This window comes from Camelus bactrianus, chromosome 20, assembly GCF_048773025.1.
Source record: "Camelus bactrianus isolate YW-2024 breed Bactrian camel chromosome 20, ASM4877302v1, whole genome shotgun sequence".
NCBI classification, from domain to species: domain Eukaryota; kingdom Metazoa; phylum Chordata; class Mammalia; order Artiodactyla; family Camelidae; genus Camelus; species Camelus bactrianus.
The window spans coordinates 25,194,595-25,215,631 of record NC_133558.1 but is presented as its reverse complement, the minus strand read 5'-3'; the positions used below and the strand labels follow the sequence as shown (position 1 = coordinate 25,215,631).

The following is a 21,037-nucleotide window of genomic DNA, read 5'->3' as shown; positions in this document are numbered from 1 at the left end:
TAGTTACGACAGAGACCGTATGGCTTGCTTGCTCTCACGTGCGCTCTCGCTCTCTCGCTCTCTCGCTCTCTCGCTCTCTCTCTCTCTCTCTCTCTCTCTCTCTCTCTCTCGCTCTCTCGCTCTCTCGCTCTCTCTCGCTCTCGCTCTCTCTCTCTCTCTCTCTCTCTCTCTCTCGACGCGCGCGTGCACACACACACACACACACACACACTCCAATCCTTTGCAGAAAGTTTGCCAGTCCATTGTTAGACTGTTGTATCAGTCTAGATACAGAGTTTCTCGTGACCTGCTGACACTCCTAAATGCACTCCTAAATGCATCCTCTTAAGCTGAATTTGGTCTTTCACACACAGGTGACTGGAGATGATTCAGTTTTTAGGGCTTTCAAATGCAGTTTGCAGTTGAGGACGAGGGATTTGCTTGGCAATGAGAGGAGAATGCTGGTAGCTCTCTGATGGTTGTACTGTAGGGGGCCAGGAACTTGTTTACTTACCTCAGGTGAGTGTCTCCTGGCCTGACTCACCTTCCATGTTCCTTTACATTGTATTCCCTGCTGTTGCTCCCTCGGTTGGGGTGGGAGTGGAATAGCGGGGAACTGAGGAGACTGGACCGTGAGGGAGTAAAGACAGTTTTCACATACCTTGTTAGTAATGGATCTGGATGTCAAAGTTTAAAGATTAGGACAACTTAACCTTTAATCCTGGTACCAGTGAAGAATTCAAGGTGTGGAGGTCTAGTGAAAAGAGCATATCTGTCTCAATTCCCTCAGTTTCTGGTGCAATGGAAGGGTAGCTGGGTCATGTATCTTCACTTCAGGCACCTGCATGCTAGTCGGGACTCTCATCTACTTGCTGGGTTACTTACACCTGAAAAAGTACTACCGCAAATGCAGTAGAGATTTAAGAGTATCAACATTTTTAGCTTTCAAAGGGCATAACTCCTCTTTCTAACATGTGAATCTGTTAATCAAGTTTTAGCCCTTTGATTTTCAGTTACCTTTGTAGAAAGGAATTGCATACAAAAGGAAGTGCCTGTAAATGAGATTAATTTGAGGATATTCTGATAAACAAAGGCAACCTGATCATCAGAGCTGCAAGTTTGGATACAGCCTTGAGAAAATTATTGGGGTTATTCTTTCTTTGAGGGGGCTTAGAATACTTACTGTAAAATTTCATTAATAAGTGTCCAGTTACTTTTGCAACTTCAGAAGATTAAATTTTTTAATAAAATATTTAAGATAATTTCAGACCAAAACCTCTGAAATTATTTGAAATCTGATGATTTAGTTTATTCTGTTTGTGATTTAGTTCTAGATCTAGGCTGAATGAGTTTTCTACTGGGTCTAGTTAGTTATACCCACCTTATTAAATATATCCACGCTAAAAGAAGAGCTCTTCTGGTTGTTGATATTCCTTTTCCTGAGATACTGAAAAATAAGGGACCTGTATTTTGGGCACAGTTTTCTGGTTTGTGATGGCTCCAAGTGCTGTTAGTGTTTGAAGACCCTGACTTTCCCAGTGTGATAAGGTAGTGAAGACAGTGGAGTTAATGGAAAAAGGCTGAATTACTTCCCAGAATAAATGGGTTAATATAGATACCAGTAATGATGAAATCTCTCTTTTATGACTTTTTTTTAAAAGCACTTTAAATTTTAACTTAGTTCTGTTTCTGGTATGTGACTTTTGACGTGTACTTCTCTACCCTCACTAACTCTCACCCCTTCTTTGTACAATAGATCTGTGACTATCATCTGTTCTACAAGATGAGTAACAGCCACCCTCTTCGCCCCTTTACTGCAGTGGGGGAAATTGATCATGTGCACATTTTGTCTGAACATATTGGTGCCTTGTTGATTGGGGAAGAATATGGCGACGTCACATTTGTTGTGGAAAAGAAACGTTTTCCTGCCCACAGGGTAATTTTAGCAGCAAGGTGCCAATATTTTCGGTAAGTGTATACTACTTTTTGAAGATTCAAGTCACTTGTAGAAAACATTGGTATTTTCCACTCTGTGAAGAATATGAAACCATACAAAGCATACAGATAAATTCTAGCAGTCCTTCAATTCAACATCTGTAAGCATTTCATCTTTGTTGACTTTTTTTTTTTTTAACCACCTTTTTCTTTTAGGAGCTATCTTAGAACCATAGGAATAGAAGGCTTCTCAGGCTAGACTGTACACAATCAACCACTGTTCAAGGTCTCAACAATATTTCTCAGGCTGAGTCTTTGTTGCCCTTATCTTCTCCTCACAGTTGATGGCTAATAAGCCTCTTGTATAGATAGACTGACTTCTGGGCTTGCCAATGGACATGTATTCCTTGTAGTTTCAGACTCCTAAGGTCCAGGACTTGCAGGTAGCCCGACAGACCTGTCTCTAAGACATGCAGTTTGACAACCTCCAATTAAAGGAAACTTAAGTATTTATTGAGACTAAGTTTCATAGTTATATTAGAACTAAAACTAAACAGGTATTTAATTAATGTAAAAATTCTGCATATACATAGCTATTGTCTGTTACTTAGACCCTTAATTTCCAGGGTTATAAATGTTAAACTGAGGTCTAATTACTCTGCATTTTACCTAATGTTAGCTAAAATGGAATTTTCACTGAATTATTGATTGAGTGATCATTTATCCTGGATAAACCCATATAGTCCATAGAGTCCTTATCTGTAAAATCATGGATTTGCCTGTGAAACTTGATATCTAAAAATTGAGGTGACAAAGGCTTAGAGAAAATTTCAGTTACCTTCTAGTGAAAACTGCAGTCTGATTTTTACCATCAGAATTAACTGAGACAGCAAAACCAGTAGAGTCACATACATTATAGTATAGTGTATTTCTTGAAAATATTTGCTGTTTAGCTAGAACTCTTATAGTACTTTGTAAACATTTTTGGAGTGTTCTATCTCCATATAAAATGCCATTGTAGATGCAGCCAGGAGCTTAGAAAAGAGAGGAGTCTATTAACAGTTCTAGTTAACACGCTCCTATCAAGGCAAGGCAGCTGGCCTTGGTCTAGTCATGATTTTTTACCAGCCTCTGTCCTCTGCACACTTTTGTGTTCCTTTCCCTTTTCTTTCTTCCACTCAATCTATTCTTTGTTAAGTTAGAACTTTTCAGCCTTATGTTTAATATTTGTTAACATTATATACCTTCCTGTTTTCAAAAACAATTTGACACAACTGTATTTGGGTATCTTTTAGGTGATCAGTATATTCTTAAACAGACCCAAGTACTTTTAGAAGTTTGAAGGTCATATTGAGTGAATGGAATATACTCCCCTCACTTATTATTGACCTTGTTCTTGATGTCTCTTCCTGGGTATTGAACCTTTATAATACCTGATGGCTCACTAGGCTGAACTCAGAGTCATTGTCATTGCTTACCGATTCTCATTGCTGACACTGTTCACATGCAAAGGAAAGTTAACTGTCAGTAGTCAGGAGAGACCTTCACAAGTATTGTCACAGAACCTATCAATTTCCAGAGAAGGATAAGCCAACTGTACAGGAGAGAACCTCCCACAAGTTGAGGGTTCATAGTTAGAGTTCCAAGGAGTCCTCATCCAAACCGCTTTTAAGGTGTTGAGAATCCAAGTAAGTACCATGGATTACACTGGAGTGGAAATAGGTCTTGGCAAGATCTCCCCAGGAAGGTGTTTGTTAGTCTAGTAACTTTAAGATCATGGTTGGATGCCCTCTGGATTAATGGAAACCTTCACAGTTGTTTTTAGGCAGAGTATAACCCAGTGAAGAGGTATGCTCAGAATATTTGTGAATCTTTTGCTGGGTAGTTTCAGCTATTTCCTTGAAGCAAGCAGGAATGTCCTGTCATAGGGGAGGGTAGAAAGCGTTCTAGGCAAGCGTGGAGGGAAACTGAAATGCTAGTCCTGCTCTGAGAGTCTTAGAAGCAGGGGAATTTCATTTTGCCCCTTTATTCTCTTGCTGTCACTTTTACATGTTTTCTTTCTCACTTGTTACTCTTCCTTTTCTGCATGGCTCCCTTGTTCTCCCCTGACCACCCGTTCTCTCCTGATGGTTGGAAACTTTAATTGGCTCATACAGTTTCTCCTAGAGTAATAGAGGTAGATATTCAAATTCATTACCTGGCTGGATTACTTGTCTAGTTTTCACTTTTTAGATGAGCACATAAGCAATAATGTGGGGATGTTTTTTAATCTGAAAAATACTGAAAGACAAAATTAAAAAGTCAAATCATCCATAATCCCATCATCAATTTCATTTTTAATTTATAAAGTAACAAATGAAGATCCTTCCCTCCCAGCCATCTAATCCTACTCCCTAGGGACAACCACTGTTAATAGTTTAATATGAATTTCCCTCAATTTTTCTCAGTATAAGTAGATACATCTGTATATACCTATGTGCATACAAATATAGTTATGTGGTACACACTTTTTCCCATGCAACACATAGAGATCTGCAACCTGACTACCTACTGTATCCTAGACATCTTTCCAAGACAGTATATATTGATCTCCCTTGGTCTTTCTAAAGGCTGCACAGAATGTGTGTATTACAGTTTTTCCAACCATGTTCCTATTGATGGACACTGAAGATTTTTTCTGTTGTTTCAATACATCTTCTTATACATTTATGTTTACCTTGCTGTATTATTGAGTCCTAAAAGTGAGATTACTGAGTTGAAGGGTATGCACAGTTTAAATGTGAATAGATATTACTTAAATTACTTTCTGAAAAGGGGTACCCCTTCATACTCCCAAAGCAGTGCATGAGAGAACCTGTTTTTCCATTGCTTTTGCAGCATGAATATTAACAAGCTTTTTAATTTCTGCCAGTGTGACAGGGGAGAATGGCACCTGGTTGGTTTAATATTTTTATCTGATTATGTCATTTCCTATAGAGCTTTACTTTTTAAACTACCTTCTTGACCTTTAACAAGTTTTTATTGATTTCCCTATTCCTTTCAAAATGGCACTTTCATCTTTCTATTTAATGAATATTATATCTCTTGAGCTCTTAGGGTATTTCATTAGTTCAGTTGTTTGTAGAATTAAATCAAAGTAGTTTTTCTTTTTCTTACTTTCTTTAGAGAACTATTTAAAATGATTACTATGCATTTCTTCATCTGAATCTTTGTGTCATTAAACAAATTTGTTTTTATAATGTTGTTAACTGTTGTTTCATAATTTTGTAGCAAATCCTGTTTGAAGTTTTCCTCATGTGTTTCATCTCTGATGTGCAGAGCATTACTGTATGGTGGAATGCGAGAGTCTCAGCCTGAAGCCGAAATCCCTCTCCAAGATACCACTGCAGAAGCGTTCACAATGCTACTTAAATACATCTACACTGGGCGGGCGACGCTGACAGATGAGAAGGAGGAGGTGCTGCTGGACTTTTTGAGCCTGGCTCATAAATATGGATTTCCAGAGCTGGAGGATTCTACCTCTGAGTATCTCTGCACCATACTTAACATTCAGAATGTCTGTATGACTTTTGATGTTGCCAGTCTCTACTCACTTCCCAAGTTAACTTGCATGTGCTGCATGTTTATGGACAGAAATGCTCAGGAGGTGCTTTCAAGTGAAGGCTTCCTCTCCCTTTCCAAGGTGTGTCATTTCTTACAAGTAATTTACTGGCATGCATTGTTTTATTTATAGCTGTACAGTAGAAATATAGCAGTGGACTAAGAATAAAAAAATAAAAACCATTGGTGTGGAAGAGGTTGTCTGGCCAGTCACCTGCCTCTGGCTACTGAGACTCTAGGTTATATAAAAGGGAGGTAGATTTCTGCTGTTTTCTTTTAAGGGTCTTCTGGAGTTCTATCTGCAAAAGAGACTGTGCTGCTGGGTGATTGTTTTCAATGTGATGACAGTCAAATAGTCTTTTTTGTGGTGCTGCATACTATTTTTAGTTTTGTGTTTTCCCTGACAGAGAGTGCAACTAGTAATTCACTATTACAAGAAGGAAAATTCGTAAAGGAGATCTGATGTCTCATTGGATGTCTTTAAGTCACTGCTTTTTTTTTTTTTTTGGCTCAAAATTCACTATTGTACAATATTTTATACCATATAGTAGCTAGAATAAAACTATTTTTCTCAAATCTTTTTCTGAACCCTAGTAGTTATCTTTCCTTTCTCTTTCTGTGTCCCTCCTAGAACCTGAATATTTCAAATGAGAAAAACCTATTTGAAAAGCTACACAACTTGATTTGAGTGTAAACTATGATTTTTATTATCCTACTGAATTTTTAGAGGCAAGGATCTTAGAGGGTTGCCCCAGTGTTGCTGGAGATCAGTTTAGAAACCCAAGAACCAAACATTTGGTGGTGCAGTACTAGTGGGGAAAGAAAGATTTTGAATTTTAAATGTGAGTTGTGTCTTAGTGATTTGTAAGTGTAAACTCTTCTGAAGAAGCTCTACGGAATGACGGCTCCTCACATTGCCATTTTCTTGTTATTTTATTAAAGATGGGTGGAGATGTACTAGAAAGACTAGGTACAAGATGCCTACAGCTGTTCACACAGCCATAATGGGCAAGAGAGTATATGGCACAAAGAACAAGGGAAGAAGATGATCAAGAGGAGTTGATTGGTTAAATATAAGTGATACTTGCAGTTCTGTAAAGTTTCACTGATTATTCATGAACATGGTTGAGCTACATAATAACTGGAACTTTTTTCTTTTTTATCCTTTTCAGACAGCACTTTTAAACATCGTATTAAGAGATTCATTTGCAGCTCCTGAAAAAGATATTTTCCTAGCCTTATTAAACTGGTGTAAGCACAATTCAAAGGAGAATCATGCTGAAATCATGCAGGCTGTGCGTTTGCCTCTAATGAGCCTCACTGAACTTCTGAATGTTGTGAGGCCTTCAGGCCTGTTGTCTCCTGATGCCATTCTGGATGCTATTAAAGTTCGATCAGAGAGCCGGGATATGGACCTCAATTATAGAGGCATGCTCAGTAAGTACCTGTTTATGCTGATCTCACCAAGAAGTTTTGTTTGCATCTTATGACAGTGTCAGATACAAAACTCTAGTCCTGGTGTACATGGTATATGTGAGTCCAAGAACATATAGCTCTGCTTCCTGTGGAATCCCTTTCCCTGTTCTTCCCTTCTTAATTCCTCCGGAGACTGCTTAGCCTTTGTAGACCCCAAAATAGATATTTCTTGCTATTCCTGGACAACTTTCTCCAGCTGCTCCCTGGAATGTCAGAAATTAGATACTTTCCTGAGAAGTTTCTTCTCACATTAAGACCTTTCCTCCCTCCTTCCATCAAATCAGTACTGAGTACATGCTATATACTTATTATTATTTTAGGTACCATGAACATGGAGCTTCTAAATAACAACAATAATAGCTAACACTTATATAGCATTTCTAATACTTACATGGTGTTTTTCTTATTAATAAAAATAATAGCAGTGAATACTTATGATATGTATACTTATCGATACATATAAGCATATGAATCAGTAACAGTCCTATATGGTCATTTAATTCTCCCAACTACCCTCTGAAACAACAACCCATTATTGGCTCCATTTTACATATGAGGAAAGTGAAGCACAGAGAGGTTAAGTAACTTGCCCAAGGTCACACGGATGTGGAGCTGAGTAATTAACCACTAAACTATGCTGCAAAAGTGTAAAATATAGTCTTTGCCTTTGACCCTTTTAATTTCATTGTGGAGATAAGGTATACTCCCATGACAAGTTAAACACAACAATATTCAAGTTGAGTACATGCTGTGAACTTCAGAAGAGGGTGTGGCTTGGAATGACTGAGGGAGAAGGAAATGTGTGTCTTAGAATTAATGAAATATGGTAGTTCTTAGAAGAAGATGCTGAACTTGTTCTTAGGCTTATTGAGTTTGAGGGTTTCTGGGACGTCTAAATTCTAAGTTCTGTCTCATGTTAGTCATTTCCCTGAGTGGTCTTTTCCTTGACCATGGCTTCAGACACTTTCTAAATACTGATTGATCTTAAATAGATGTCCTCAGCACTGGACTTCTCTCCTGACTCATCAGATTTACATTTCTTTTCATTGGGCATAGAAGAAAAAGCATAGGTTTTAGAGTCAAATTTGACTTCAAGTCCTGAATTAGTCATTTACTAGTTGTATGACCTGGTATTAAATTATATAAGGAATTTTACTTTAGTTTGATATCTCTGCGTGTTGTTACAAGGATTAAATAATGTGTGTAAGCTCAGTACTGTAGGAAGCCATTGTTTTTTGTGTTCTTCCTCATCTCTGTGTGTCTGTGTAGGAATTATCACATTGATCACGTTGTTCAAACATTTTTATTGTCTTTGGTATTTGAAGGCACACTGATCTTTGTATCTTCAACATTTAACACACTGAATAACATTTAGCAGCCACTTGGTGAGTTAATGCAAGGAGAAGTGTCTAAAGGCAGTGGAAGCATATTACTGGTATTTAGGAAGCAGTCAAAGCTGGGAACAAAAGAGGTGGAACCTGGGCTGGAGTATAGAGAAAGAAGTGAAAATCAAAGTCTGAGGCTTGGAGGAGACCTACAGCCAGGATGCTGAAGGTAGAGAAGTAAGAATTAGAGAGGTAGGAAGAAAACTGGGATAGGGCTATAGAAGCCAACAGAGGAGAGAGCGTTTATATGGAGAAGGGTGGTCACTGGTATCTAGTGATGCTGAGAGGGCAAGAAGAATGAGAATTGAGAGAAAACTTTTGGATATAAATTGTGGTGAGTTGGTTAATAGTCTAGACAGAAGCTTGACTAAGCAGGGAATTAGGCCATGGGTTTGAAAAAATAGTAAATACAATAGGTTGATCGTCTGATGTGTGAATTGGAGTAAAGGTGGTAGAAAACTAGTATGGTAGCTAGAGGGAACAGGTTGGGAGAGGTCTGGGAAGAGATTAGAGGTGCTAGAGAGTGGAACTAATTGAAAGTCAGCCTTAGATAAAGTGTGGGAGGATGCAGAAGGGAGAAGTAACAAGATGAGTAGTATAGTTTTAGTCTTTGTAAATCTTCATTGCTGGATCCTTTCTTATATAAGCTCCTTTCCCCACTCTTGCCCTACTTTTGATTCAAAGTGTTGGTAGGGCCCCAGGACTGGTTTCACTGTTGCGATAGGCTTGGGACATTGCTGCAGAAGTGAGGAGATGCTTTGGACATATGATATAGTTAACTGGTAGCTAGGAATTGATCAGCTGGTCGTATAGTATAGGTGTCAAATGTGGGTTCTAATAGACCGATGAAATGACTGTGAAAGGGACTAATCAAGGAGAGGTGTACTCAGTTCCATAATGATGTACTTACTGTAATTACTGCTCACAGATGTTAACTTCTTCATTTTGGAGTAATTCAGTGGGAGTTCAGGTAGATCAAGGAAGAGATTATGCATGTTTGGGAATTTTTTATCTAACTTCTAAACTTGAGAAATGATTAAGTAGCAGACTTTTTCTGACTTTTGAATTATATGAATAGTAAATCAATAATAGAAATACTAAGGAAGCATATTACTTTTCCTCTCAGACCCTACAAAATAGATTATTTGCTAAGTAAATGTTATCCAAACATTCATACCATTTTTTAAAAAGAATCAAGTTTCTTCACTGTTAAGGAAAAAGGGGTCTAAAATTTCAGAACTGTCCCTGAGCTGATGATCTGGAAAGATAGTTCTGTTTATTTAGAAATTATTGATCAAATTTGTTTGTTTCTTTGTTCATCTCTGGGAGTGGTTCTGAGTCTTTGCGGACTTTTCATGAAATGTAGAGAGGTTCTATCTTGGGACTAGGGATTAGTATCTAGTCCCTAGATACTAATACTAAATATTTTTCTTTCAGTTTATTAATAGTAGTTACTGGAAGGTTTAATTATTGGAGCTGTATATCCTGAGGCTTTTTAACCAAATTATAGTGATTCCCCTCCCTCTCCCAAAAAAAAGGGGATCCAAAGGATGTTTTTAACTTACCAGTGGTGGTTAGTCTTTTTGAGAATGTGGTTTATATATAGTTTTGTACATTTATAATGATGAGCATTTGTCCATATGCCCAGGGAAAGGGAATTATTCTTTTAATGAAATTTTTTTTCCTTAGAATATTTGAACTACTTGTATTCAGACCATTCCTTAATATTTAGTTTTGTCTTAGCTGTAGAGCTATTTCTGCCTTGAAGGTTAGTGCTTTTCTATTCAAGCTGAGTTACACTTTGTATTGTGTATCTCAGATTTTAGACTTTGGGAAAGAGAATAGTAATTTCTTGTTTCTTCATGTTTTATACCAGATAGCACATCACAACTTCCATCCTCAAGATTTCTTTATTGGCTCAAAGTTGATCTATTTCTAGGCTTGTTAAGTTACTGGCTGGGGTGTGTGTGTGTAAATCTGTGCTATAGGTACTTGGTACCATGTCTATTCCTGTAGTTTCCAATAACTAGGCCTGGGGCCTTGCCACTGTGACATAATTGTTCCTTACACTCCTACTTGAACTGAGCTTCTTGAGGACTGTAATTAAGTCTTCTCCCCTGTGTTTTTCCAGCACCTAGCACAGTACCTGAATCTAGACTTTTCCAAATAAGTGAGTTACTGAATGAATCTATCCCTTCTAAACTAGAATTTAAAATTTGTCTCACTTAACACATAAAGAGAGTACTAACAACAATGAACCTTTAATACTTTTAAAACTCTTTGACTTCTATTAGTATTCTGTCTTCCCAACTGTAATTTTCAGTATCTTTATCTGTAAACTAGGGGGTTCACAAGTCATCTCTACTGAAGATACCTCCATGGAGGCGTTTTGTGTCTGATATGCACTCTTGTCTCCATCAGACGGTGAGCTGCTGGAGGGCCAAGCCCAGCACACTGAATAAACACACCAGAGACAGCTTAGGATTTTTTTTTTCTTTGAATAAGTAAGATGAAGATCCCTTTCAGCTCTTACATGTTTTCATTCTGTGATCTGTATGAGTAACTTGCTTAGAGTTAGAGGGAAATCGATGCTGAGCTGGAACTAAAGTGCTGATCTGACTCTGGAGGCCAGTGCTTGTTGATAGAGTTTCCTGCCTGGGCTGTTTTCTATTTCTGTTTTGTGGTGTGTTTGAGTACCAGCACTGTCAGATGTGGAAGGGAGGCCTGCAGAGAGTGGAGATAACAAGGGAGGTTGAGGCAAGACAAGAGTGGTCAAGTCATGTGTACTGCCTCACTTGTTGACAGGAAGGTTCCACACACTCTTCAAGGAAGTCAGGTTGGGGAGTAGAAGATGATTTAGGGAACAGAATTGGGTAAAGAGATTGCAGAGGGCAGAGAACTAAGTGTGGATCCAAATGGTTAACAGCCATCTCAGCCTAGGTGTAATAGGGGGTTCAATAAAGAATGGTTAAGAACATAAAGCAACTAAAGAAAAACACAAGATAGTTAACCCAACACCACTCAGATTTTGGACCTGTGTAGCTAGGGACAGGTCCTGCTCCATTTCTCCTTAGTTTTTCTTTCTAATAATTGGCTTTTTTCTGCCTAGATATGGAACTTCAATGCTTGATTTTCCTTTCTTAATGTTTGTAAAATGCATCAAAAATTACAAATATAAAGAAAACTATTATTGCTGTCTACAGTCTTGTTTAATCCCTACCACCCTATGTTTTTTGAGAGCTCTTCTATCTATGGATAGACATAGACAAAGGCAGTATGAATATTTAAGGCTTGAATGATTTTATTATGACTTGAATTTTTTCATGATTACTTTCCCTCTTAAATTCATCATTTAACTACAGATTTTGAAAAAAAAATTGGAGTTGTATTTTTATCCTGTGAGATACTCAAGATTACAGTTACTATGAGAGAATTTCCACTTGTATAAATGTTCTCCGTTTTGATTGAAAGACACACTCAGGGAATCTATATCAGGAACAGTTTGATAAGTTCTCAAGTCCTCTTGAGATAAACTTCAAAAGAATTCTTAGAATTGTGGTAGAAATTTGATTTCCATTTTAGACTTTTAGCTACAGCCACTTGAAACTCTTGTGCCTAGTGTTATTCCTCTCTTGATATGTTTTAGAGGTGAAGAGGCTTATGTTAGAGAAAATCAAAGAATAACAGCAATCTCGAAGTCTGAAAGCTTAGATGCCCCCTCTTTTTGCATGGTCTTGACTAGTGCTGTCAGATCCCGAGGAGTTAGTTCCACTGGTCAGCAGCTGCAGACTTTGGGCATCCATACTCTGTTCAGCAGTACGGGAACAAATGTTTGTTTTTACCAAGTGATGACATATCATTAATCCCTGAAAAGCACAAATTTGAAACTTTTATTTGCTTGCTTTATAAAATGCTTCATCTCTAGATCAGAGGCATCAGAAGGGCAGGGCCTGTCTGTGTAGTTCACTGAGGTATTCCCAATGCCTCACATGGTGCCTGGTACAGAATGAGTCCTCAGTAAATGTTTTTTTGACTAATTGAATGCTTATACTTACAGTACTTTAGCGTATATTATTTATAGTATAAATATTACAGTAGCTCTATGGGTAAAATATTATTCTTTTTAGAGGAGAAAACAGATTCAGAGAGACTAAGAGGCCTCGTTCAAGGGTAGTGGGTGATAGAGCCTGAGTCTCAAGCTTAGGTTTCTCGTTTTAAGTCCAACTTTTTTTTGAACTTTTTCATATCAGACTGTTTCTTTCCTTTGGGTCTAAGTAGCCTTAGAAGGAAGGGGCTAGTATGAGAAGTCAAGTATGGTCTTCCCATCAGAAACCCTTCATGAGGGAGGTAGCAGAGCAGGGCCCCTAGAGACAAACTGCCTGGGTTCTGAGAGCACCTCTGCTTCTTGCTGGCTGTATGACCTTGGGCAGCAAAGTCCATTTAACCTTTCTGTGTCCCGACTTCCCCATCAGTGAAATGGATGCATAGTAGTACTACACTCAAGGGATTATTATGAGTAAGTCAAAGAAATTAATAAAGTGTGTTAAATAAATGAAAAGTAAATATGAAAAATATGTATGATTTCCATGAACTTATACAACTTAGGAAGTTATAAATCTGTAGTACTTAAGCTTCTGGTGATAAGAAGTTGATTATGACCAGATTTTCGTTTGATTTGGTTTGGTTTCTGAGCTGCTTTAGTCTTTTAAAGGTTAACTAAACCTACCCTAGCCCCTATTTTTCAGCTGCATTTATTATTGTCAGCTGGAGCTACTCTCCTTACCTGTCTTCATTTGAAAAAAAGATTTAAACCCACATTTTCCAAGAAATCTGCTATGATGAATTACTCACTCCTTTTCCCTCAGAGCCTCATTATAGCTCACACTTTCCCCTATTCAGATCACACAGCCAAGATGTGTAGGTACTGTGAGAATTCAGCATTTACAGTCTGTAAACTTGCTTAGTTATCTTATTGTGTGCTATTTTTGTATGTTTCATAATAGTAATGGCAATCTTTTTTAGAGCTTATTCTGTGCTTTGTAAACATCATCTCATTTAATCCTTAAAACAAATAAACAAAATACCTGAGGGGTAGACATTGCCCTGTTGAGAAATTGAAGTTTGGAGAAGGTGGCATCCCCAAAGTGATACACCTGGTTTAAGGTGGTGCCATTATTTAAACTCTGACTTTGAAGCTCAGCCTCTTAACATCTACTTTATGTTGCCTCTTGTCTCTCCATGAAGAGAGTGTCGATTTGGAATGTTAGAACCTGGAAGACAGGTTCCAGACCTGGGAAGCAAAATTTCCATAGAGGACTCCAGAATCCCAGGAACCACTGATTCTTAATCAATTCTTAATAAATCTTGGAGAAGGGAGGGGGTTTAATTATAACCATAATATTGATTTTGATGAGAGACTGTCTGAATTTTTTTTTTTTCTTAGTGGAAATACTGGAATTCAACCCAAGAACTTTGTGCATGCTAAGCATGTGCTCTACTACTGAGCTAGCTATACCCACCTCCTGAATTTTTATTTTAAAAAATACTCCAGTAAAGTAAAAAATATGTCTTCTTTCAAACATTCTTGTTTTTTAACTAGATTAATTGATTCAGCATGTCCATGTATGACCAACAGCTTTGCTGTATTGGAACCTTTTTCTTTCTGTTGTTTTATCAGATGTCTGACATGTCTGCTTTGCTTTATATTTTGTGCTCAGTCCAGATGGCAGGTACAAGTCATTTTCATGCTGTTTTGTATAGTAGATATTAAATTAAAGCTATTAATACTATGAACTCAGCAGAGCTGATTTGTTTGCCCTAGTACATGCTTTTTCCGGTATTAACAGCTTTTTCTTAGTAACATTAGTCCCAGGCACTTTGTGGTTGTGATGGTGTCATTAAATTTAAACTGTGATGGTATCTTAATCCTCACAGACATTCTATATTTCCTTTCTTCATAGACTTGTCTCTGCCATTTTAAAAATAAATACATATACTGGAATCAACTGGAATGCTAAAATTTTATCTTTTTCTCCCAAATATGGAAAATTTAGTAAGTAACCATTAACCTTGCTTTTTCTATTTTTAACTATAGTACCAGAAGAAAACATTGCAACTATGAAGTATGGAGCCCAGGTGGTAAAAGGGGAGCTGAAGTCTGCCTTATTAGATGGTGACACTCAAAATTATGATTTGGATCATGGATTTTCTAGGCACCCAATTGACGATGACTGCCGTTCTGGCATTGAGATTAAGCTAGGTCAGCCGTCCATTATCAATCATATACGGATCCTCCTGTGGGACCGAGATAGCCGGTGAGTCATTAGCATGACTTGGAGAGAAACTGACGTGTTTGATTGAGATGGCCTAACTTTGTGGTCATCTGCTTCGGTTTTAAAGGTTTGATAGTTTATATCTTTGCCATCAGTTATTTCTCTTGAAGTTTAATTTTTGGGAAAAAGTTAAAAGATGTATTCCTTAAACATTTTTTTGATTTTTTTCTACTTAATAAAGTAGTGAATATGCGTTTATTGTGGAAAACATTGAAAGTACAAAAGCACAAAGAAGAAAATAAAAATTGCTAGTAACCTCACTGCCTATTATTAATTTTTGTATATATCTAACCAGTGTTTTTTTGTTAGGCATAGTCACACACACACACACACACACACCCCAAAAATTTGTAAAACCATAGTTTATATGTGGAATCCAAAAAATACAACAAACTAGTGAATATAACAAAAAAGAAGCAGACTCACAGATACAGAGAACAAACTAGTGGTTACCAGTGGTAGGGGAGAGGGGCAGTATAGGGGTGGGAGAGTGGCAGGTATAAAACATCTGGATGTAAGGATAGACTTAAGGATGTCCTGTACAACACAGGGAACATAGCCAGTATTTTGTAATAACTGTAAATGGAAAGCTACCTTTAAAAATTATATAAAGTTAAAAAACAAAAATAGAAAAAAACACCCATAGTTTTACAAAATAAAAATCAGATGTACAAAAAGTAACTTCACTTTTTACTTAATACATTGTGAACATTCTACTTCTTTCAAAAATATTTCTCTAAAATGTTACTTTTAATGGTTGTCTTACCATTATTTGATTCCTCAAATTTGGATATTATTATAACTTTTAAAATACATTTTTATGCTATGGATAAAGAAAAATAGTGTGGATAAATATCAGTATCAAAACAAGAAATTTGTGAAAAAATTTTGGTGGGCTTCAGCCTAAGAATCCACCAGTTCCATAGTGGCTTCAAGATTCTGCCTCCTATGCTTTACAGTGGAATTTGACACAACATTGTAAAATGATTGTAACTCGATAAAAAATGTTTGAAAAAAAAGATTCTGTCTCCTTTTCTAGCCATGCTGATGTTTTCACCCACTGTGGTTTCTAGGATTTAGCCATGATGGCAGAGAGTACCAGGTCAGTAGGGTGACCACCACCTGAACAGTCTCCTTTGCTTGTCATTAACCTAAATCCTACATACCCAGACACTGGTGTATGGTCTCCTAGACCCTACTCAGTGCCTTTTTGAGTCTGGGCATGAAGGGCTTAATTGTAATGGTGATGACACCCTGTGAATCTTGCTGGTTAGGTCACTTCTCTGGTTAGCACTGCTGGCCACCACCCTGTCCTTTCAGGCCATTTGAGCCAAGTATGAGGGAAGCTTTATGAAGTGGGAGTCAGCATCTCCCATGTGCCTGGGTATTGGAGGTTATCTCCAGGCTATCTCTATCTGTTTCTTTTTTATTAAGAATATATTTCCTGATACGTATCTTGTTGGATACAATATGATGGTTAGTTGGCAAAATGGAACTGATTCATGTGTTATTTCCAAGAGTCTCTGATAAATAATAATAGTAGACATTGTTCTAAAAGCTTTACATGTATTTACTCATTTAATTAATAATGAAATTAGTATAAAAATAAGAAAAGTTTAGTACATTTGGAACTAAAAGTAGTTATCATTTCCAAGATGTTAAATATTTATAGGCCATTTTATTTTAGTATGTCCATTACTTTCACAGGGAACTTAACTTTACCATGTACCAGTTCTTTTCTCACTGAATTATCATTCTAAGCAAAGGTGAAAAATTCAGGATCTTAAGCCAAAAAGATTCTGACATGTGATGTAAAATTATATCCTGCATTGCTGATAACCCAAAGAGGTTCAATAAAAGGTTATAACCAGTCTGAGACTGAGCAATAAAATGAATGGGAGTGAGGGGACAGCAGAAAATGAGGAGATGACACAAAATAAGCTGACCTTTTCTGGTCACAACTGTTGGTTGCAGGCTGACATTTATGGTCACCTAAATCTTCTGAGATTGTTCCTGTTGATATTACAGTACAAGTAATAACTGCATCTCAAATTTAAATTTGGCTTATGACAGGGGAATATAGATTTGTTCAGTATGAGACCAGCATGTAATGGTCCAGGGTAGCTGACCAGGGGAGGATGATAGGCTGTTTTCATTACTGCCAGATTATTAGCTGCCAGATTTTAAGTTGTACCCAAAAGAAACACGTATTATCTCTCTGCCCATGTCATTTATTTTTCCGCAGGCTGCGTCTGTGTGTGGGATGGTAGGAGACTGGGAGGAAGAGAGAGATAAGCGGGCCTCTACAAGGAACCATTATGAGTTGGCTTCCTTCCTGAGAGAGCAGCGCTGAGCACCTAGGCCAGCGAAAGTAAAGGGCGAAGGCACACTTCTCTGTTCTCTGTCTTCTCTCTGTCATGGCTTTATTAATCTGCTAATACGGTGTGTGCAAGGCATTCTGGTCCTGTTATATCTTCCATGCCTGGTATGTGCCAAGCACCATCCTAAACCCTGGATATATGCAAATAAATGTGGCCTGGTCCTTGTTCTTAAGCAGCTTGTGACCTAATAAGGCAGACAGACATGCAGAGGGATAATTTCAATACATTTTGGTGAATGCTGTATTAAAGGGATCTATACAGATTTCATCATCAATTTGGGTGTTACGAAGAAGATGTAATTCATGAATAGTGTATTTTTTGTACCTCTTAACACTTTATTAAGATACAACTTTGTACTGTCATTTTTAACATGGTACCTTTTTCTGCCTTTTTCCTTTTGATTCATAGGTCTTATTCATACTTCATTGAAGTGTCAATGGATGAACTTGATTGGATCAGAGTGATTGATCATTCACAATATCTGTGTCGTTCTTGGCAAAAGTTATATTTTCCAGCCCGTGTCTGCAGGTTAGTCCTCGTGGCTTATAAATGATTTTGATATTTGTTTAAAGAGATTTGGATGTAGAGAAACAGACTAGGTTTTTCTGTCTCATGGAAGAAGAGTTTTTTTAGGATATCAGCTACCAAATGCATCTCAACTAAAACATTTAGGGAAACTATGGAAAATTAAGCATCTTAGTATTTAGAGTGTACTGTGGAGCTGTTTATCCAAAGTGTTTGGTATCATATTTATGTGGTAGTCATGTAAATGAACAAGAAGGGACAGGGCACACTGAGAAGTGGAAATGCTTTTTAAACTCCATGTTGTACCTTGAAAACAGAGTTTTTGTTGGGGGCTGCGTTCTTTCCATAGAAGCCATGAGAGATATTTCTGGAGACTTTCCTGGAAATCATCAGGGCCAGGGGATTTTTGGATGCTGTTGTGCACGTTCTGAATACCTGTGTTCTTTTTGTAGGTCAGTGGGTGTTTAGTGGAGTTTGACAGAGCCGGTGTTTATAGTGGGATTGGGTTTGGGGCAAGGGAGGCTGAGCTGGTGGGGCTGCAGGCTTACACCCTCACTTTAACCAGATCATCTTTGCTTTTATTGTGTTTTATGTTGCAGCTCCATGTAAGTTTGTTTTTAAAAAGTATTGGTAAGCTGTTGTTCTAAAATACCATGTTCTTACTTAGGTATAAGCCGTCTTTTAAGCTTTCTTTCTGAAATTCTGAAAAACCAATATGAATAATGAATCTGGGAGTTGGGAAAGGTGGATAAAGCCCCCTGAAACTCTGTTGTGCTTTTTCTATTGTGATTTTCCCTTTGGAAGTTTCCCTTACATATTCTTTATTTTAAAGCCAGAAGATCAAAGGCAGAAAGTGATTGGTTTGTTTAGTTAGGTGTGGCAAGAGAAGGGAAAGGGGTATGGTGGGCGTAAGCCAGGGAGCATGTGAGGCTGGCGCCTTACCCACTCCCTTCCACACCCTTACCCGTGACCCCACTGACATCCCGGTGTGACCGAGTTGAGCGGATGGGGATGCCCCCCAGCACTTACTCTTTTGGTCAGAAGACACTCTTATACCTATTAAATGCATGGTCTAACAGCATCAGGCTGAATTCTTATTTCCACTACAGGAACTCCACAAAACCTTTCAGCCTTTGGGACAGTAAAGAATGTTGCCTCTGTTTTTTTTATTATGGGTATGACCAGACACAATATTGTTACCCAGGGATCCTCTTGTGTGGAAATGAAGAAAATCAATTTCATTTCCCCAAAGAAGGTCTAAAGTGTCTCAAGTCTGGCTGTTGCTCTTTTATCAGAGGAGTTTTGAGTGGATTTAAAAGAGAGGGACAAGAAATTGAGTGAAGATTCTGTATCTCAGAACTGCGTAGGGATACTTGGAGAGTGAAAGAGGAGCCCCGAAGTGGAGGAGGGGATTGAGTCTGCATCAACTCAGGTTATTATGGTTGTATCGGATTAAAACATAAGCAGCATAATGACCAAAATGTCTGATGTTGGCCCGTGAACTGTGTGTTTGTATTTAATTTGAAGCACTAGGAGCATGACTCCCAGAACAAATTATCATGACTGTAATACCAGCTATGACAGAAGCTTGCCCACCTTAACACTACTGTGAAGAGGGAGACGTACCCTCAGTCATGATGTCTGGCTTTCAGGAAATATAATTTCTCTTATTTATTAATGGGTATTATTTGTACTCCCCTTTGCTTATTTAGTCTCCCCTGTGTGACCTTGCCTTTGTTGATGTTGCTTTTATGTGTTGTAGAGCCTGGATGTATTCATGAGGCTGGTTTTTGTCTTGGTATAGCCAGCCCCCAACTCTGCTCAAGGAAAACTGGGCAAAGGTGATATGTGATAACCAGAAAAGGAAGGAGTCTTGATAACCATTTTAGTGAAAAAGAAATTTAAGATTTATAACAACTTTACTTATTGTATTAATTACTACATTCCTTCATAAACTCTGCCTTTTGAAATAGATTGGAATTTTGGTAGTATTTGAAAATGAACTTAATAAGTCCCTATTGATTATCCAAGGATGTCTTAGCTTTGCGTTTCTTCACAATCATTTATTGACTACCTAAACAGTGTTCTGAATACACTTCTTCCAGGAACTTCACTGGGCACATATAAATTCTTTATTTCCTTATCACATAAGCAGTCATTTTGCATTAGGTTCATTAATTTGCACATTTGTATGTCACCTTTGTTCTTCAGTGTCCTTTGTGTGTTTGTCTTGCCTCTGATACTGAAATTACAAGCTCTTGGAAGCAAGGAGTATGGATTCTAATCTTCTAGTATTCTTGCATGGTACTCAGGCTATGACCTTGTATACAGTAGGTACTCTAAAATGTTTGCATAGGTTTGGGGTCAAGGCATTGACCAGGTAATGAAGAGAGATTGGTTCAATATTAATATGTATATATATTCAGTGGTGCTTTTTATCCAAGTATTTGTTAAAATGTGTATCAGTGCTGGAAAACTCTCTGGAATAGTAAATAAATGGTTCTGTACTGTTTGCAAAGGTTACTTTCTGTTTTTTTCTTCGGGAAACTGAATTTTGAGGTTAATCCTGAAGGATGTGTCATGCATTGATGAAAGATTACATCAAATATATTCACAAAAGAAGAGATGCTCTGTGAATTGAGAGGTGTGAGATTATCCAGCCTTCTCTCTGAGTCTAGGCTGAACTGTGTGTAAATCAGCATCGTGCAGTAGAAAAACCATGGGCTGCGGAATTAAAGCTCTTCTCGAATCCTGGTTTCATCTAGCAGTGACGTTGTAATCTTAGTAAAGCTGTGCCTCTCCGAGCCCTCATTTCTACGCCAGTGAAAAGCAGGAATAAAACTGCCCTTCCTGGGGTCTGCTGTGGAGGGTTAGATGACAGAGCGTGTGTACAAGTACTGAGCACAGTGCTGGGCCCAAAGTACAGGCCCAGTACATAGTTGTTTTTATGATTTTTTCCTACATTCTGAGACTGTGAACTGGTGGTTGGCCTTCAGAGAAACAGCAATCCCTGCCATCCTCTGCGGCCATGGTGGCTCCCAGTATGACAAAACTGTTCCTTATCTCAGGAGCGTGGTCTGTTCAGCACTTTTCCGTATTGCCAGTCTACACACATGCCTTACATGGTTCCTTTGTCTTGATAACCTTCCCCTTTGTATGATTCCAGCAGTTTTCATGTATTTTTGCTTTGGTAAACCATTTTTTATTGTTGTAAAAATATATATATAACATAAAACTTGCCATTTATATATCCTTTGGAATGTAATCTGGTCAGCATTTCCCCTCACCAAGATAGTGGACTTGATCTAGTGGCAGTAAGGATAACTCCAGGCTTCAAAGCCAGAGTGATTGTTACAACCACAGTAACAACGGTCAGGAAATGGTCATTTCTTTCTGGGCCCTTATTAGGGATAATGCATTGTGG

At 37.9% G+C, this 21,037-nt stretch overlaps 1 protein-coding gene across 18 annotated transcripts in view; it reads left to right on the top strand.

Moving 5' to 3' along the window:
• BTBD9 (BTB domain containing 9) overlaps nt 1-21,037 on the top strand; it is a 357,333-nt gene that overhangs the window by 25,680 nt on the left and 310,616 nt on the right. For 17 of the 18 annotated variants that reach the window (XM_074348624.1, XM_074348615.1, XM_074348621.1 and 14 more), the window contains exons 2-6: nt 1,736-1,947; nt 5,233-5,596; nt 6,687-6,951; nt 14,470-14,689; nt 17,497-17,616. In XM_074348624.1, coding sequence (XP_074204725.1) covers nt 1,763-1,947; nt 5,233-5,596; nt 6,687-6,951; nt 14,470-14,689; nt 17,497-17,616 — 1,154 coding nt within the window. In that variant the 5' untranslated portion in view covers nt 1,736-1,762. The remainder of the gene's footprint in view (nt 1-1,735; nt 1,948-5,232; nt 5,597-6,686; nt 6,952-14,469; nt 14,690-17,496; nt 17,617-21,037) is intronic. The other variant, XM_074348625.1, reaches the window with a different exon arrangement.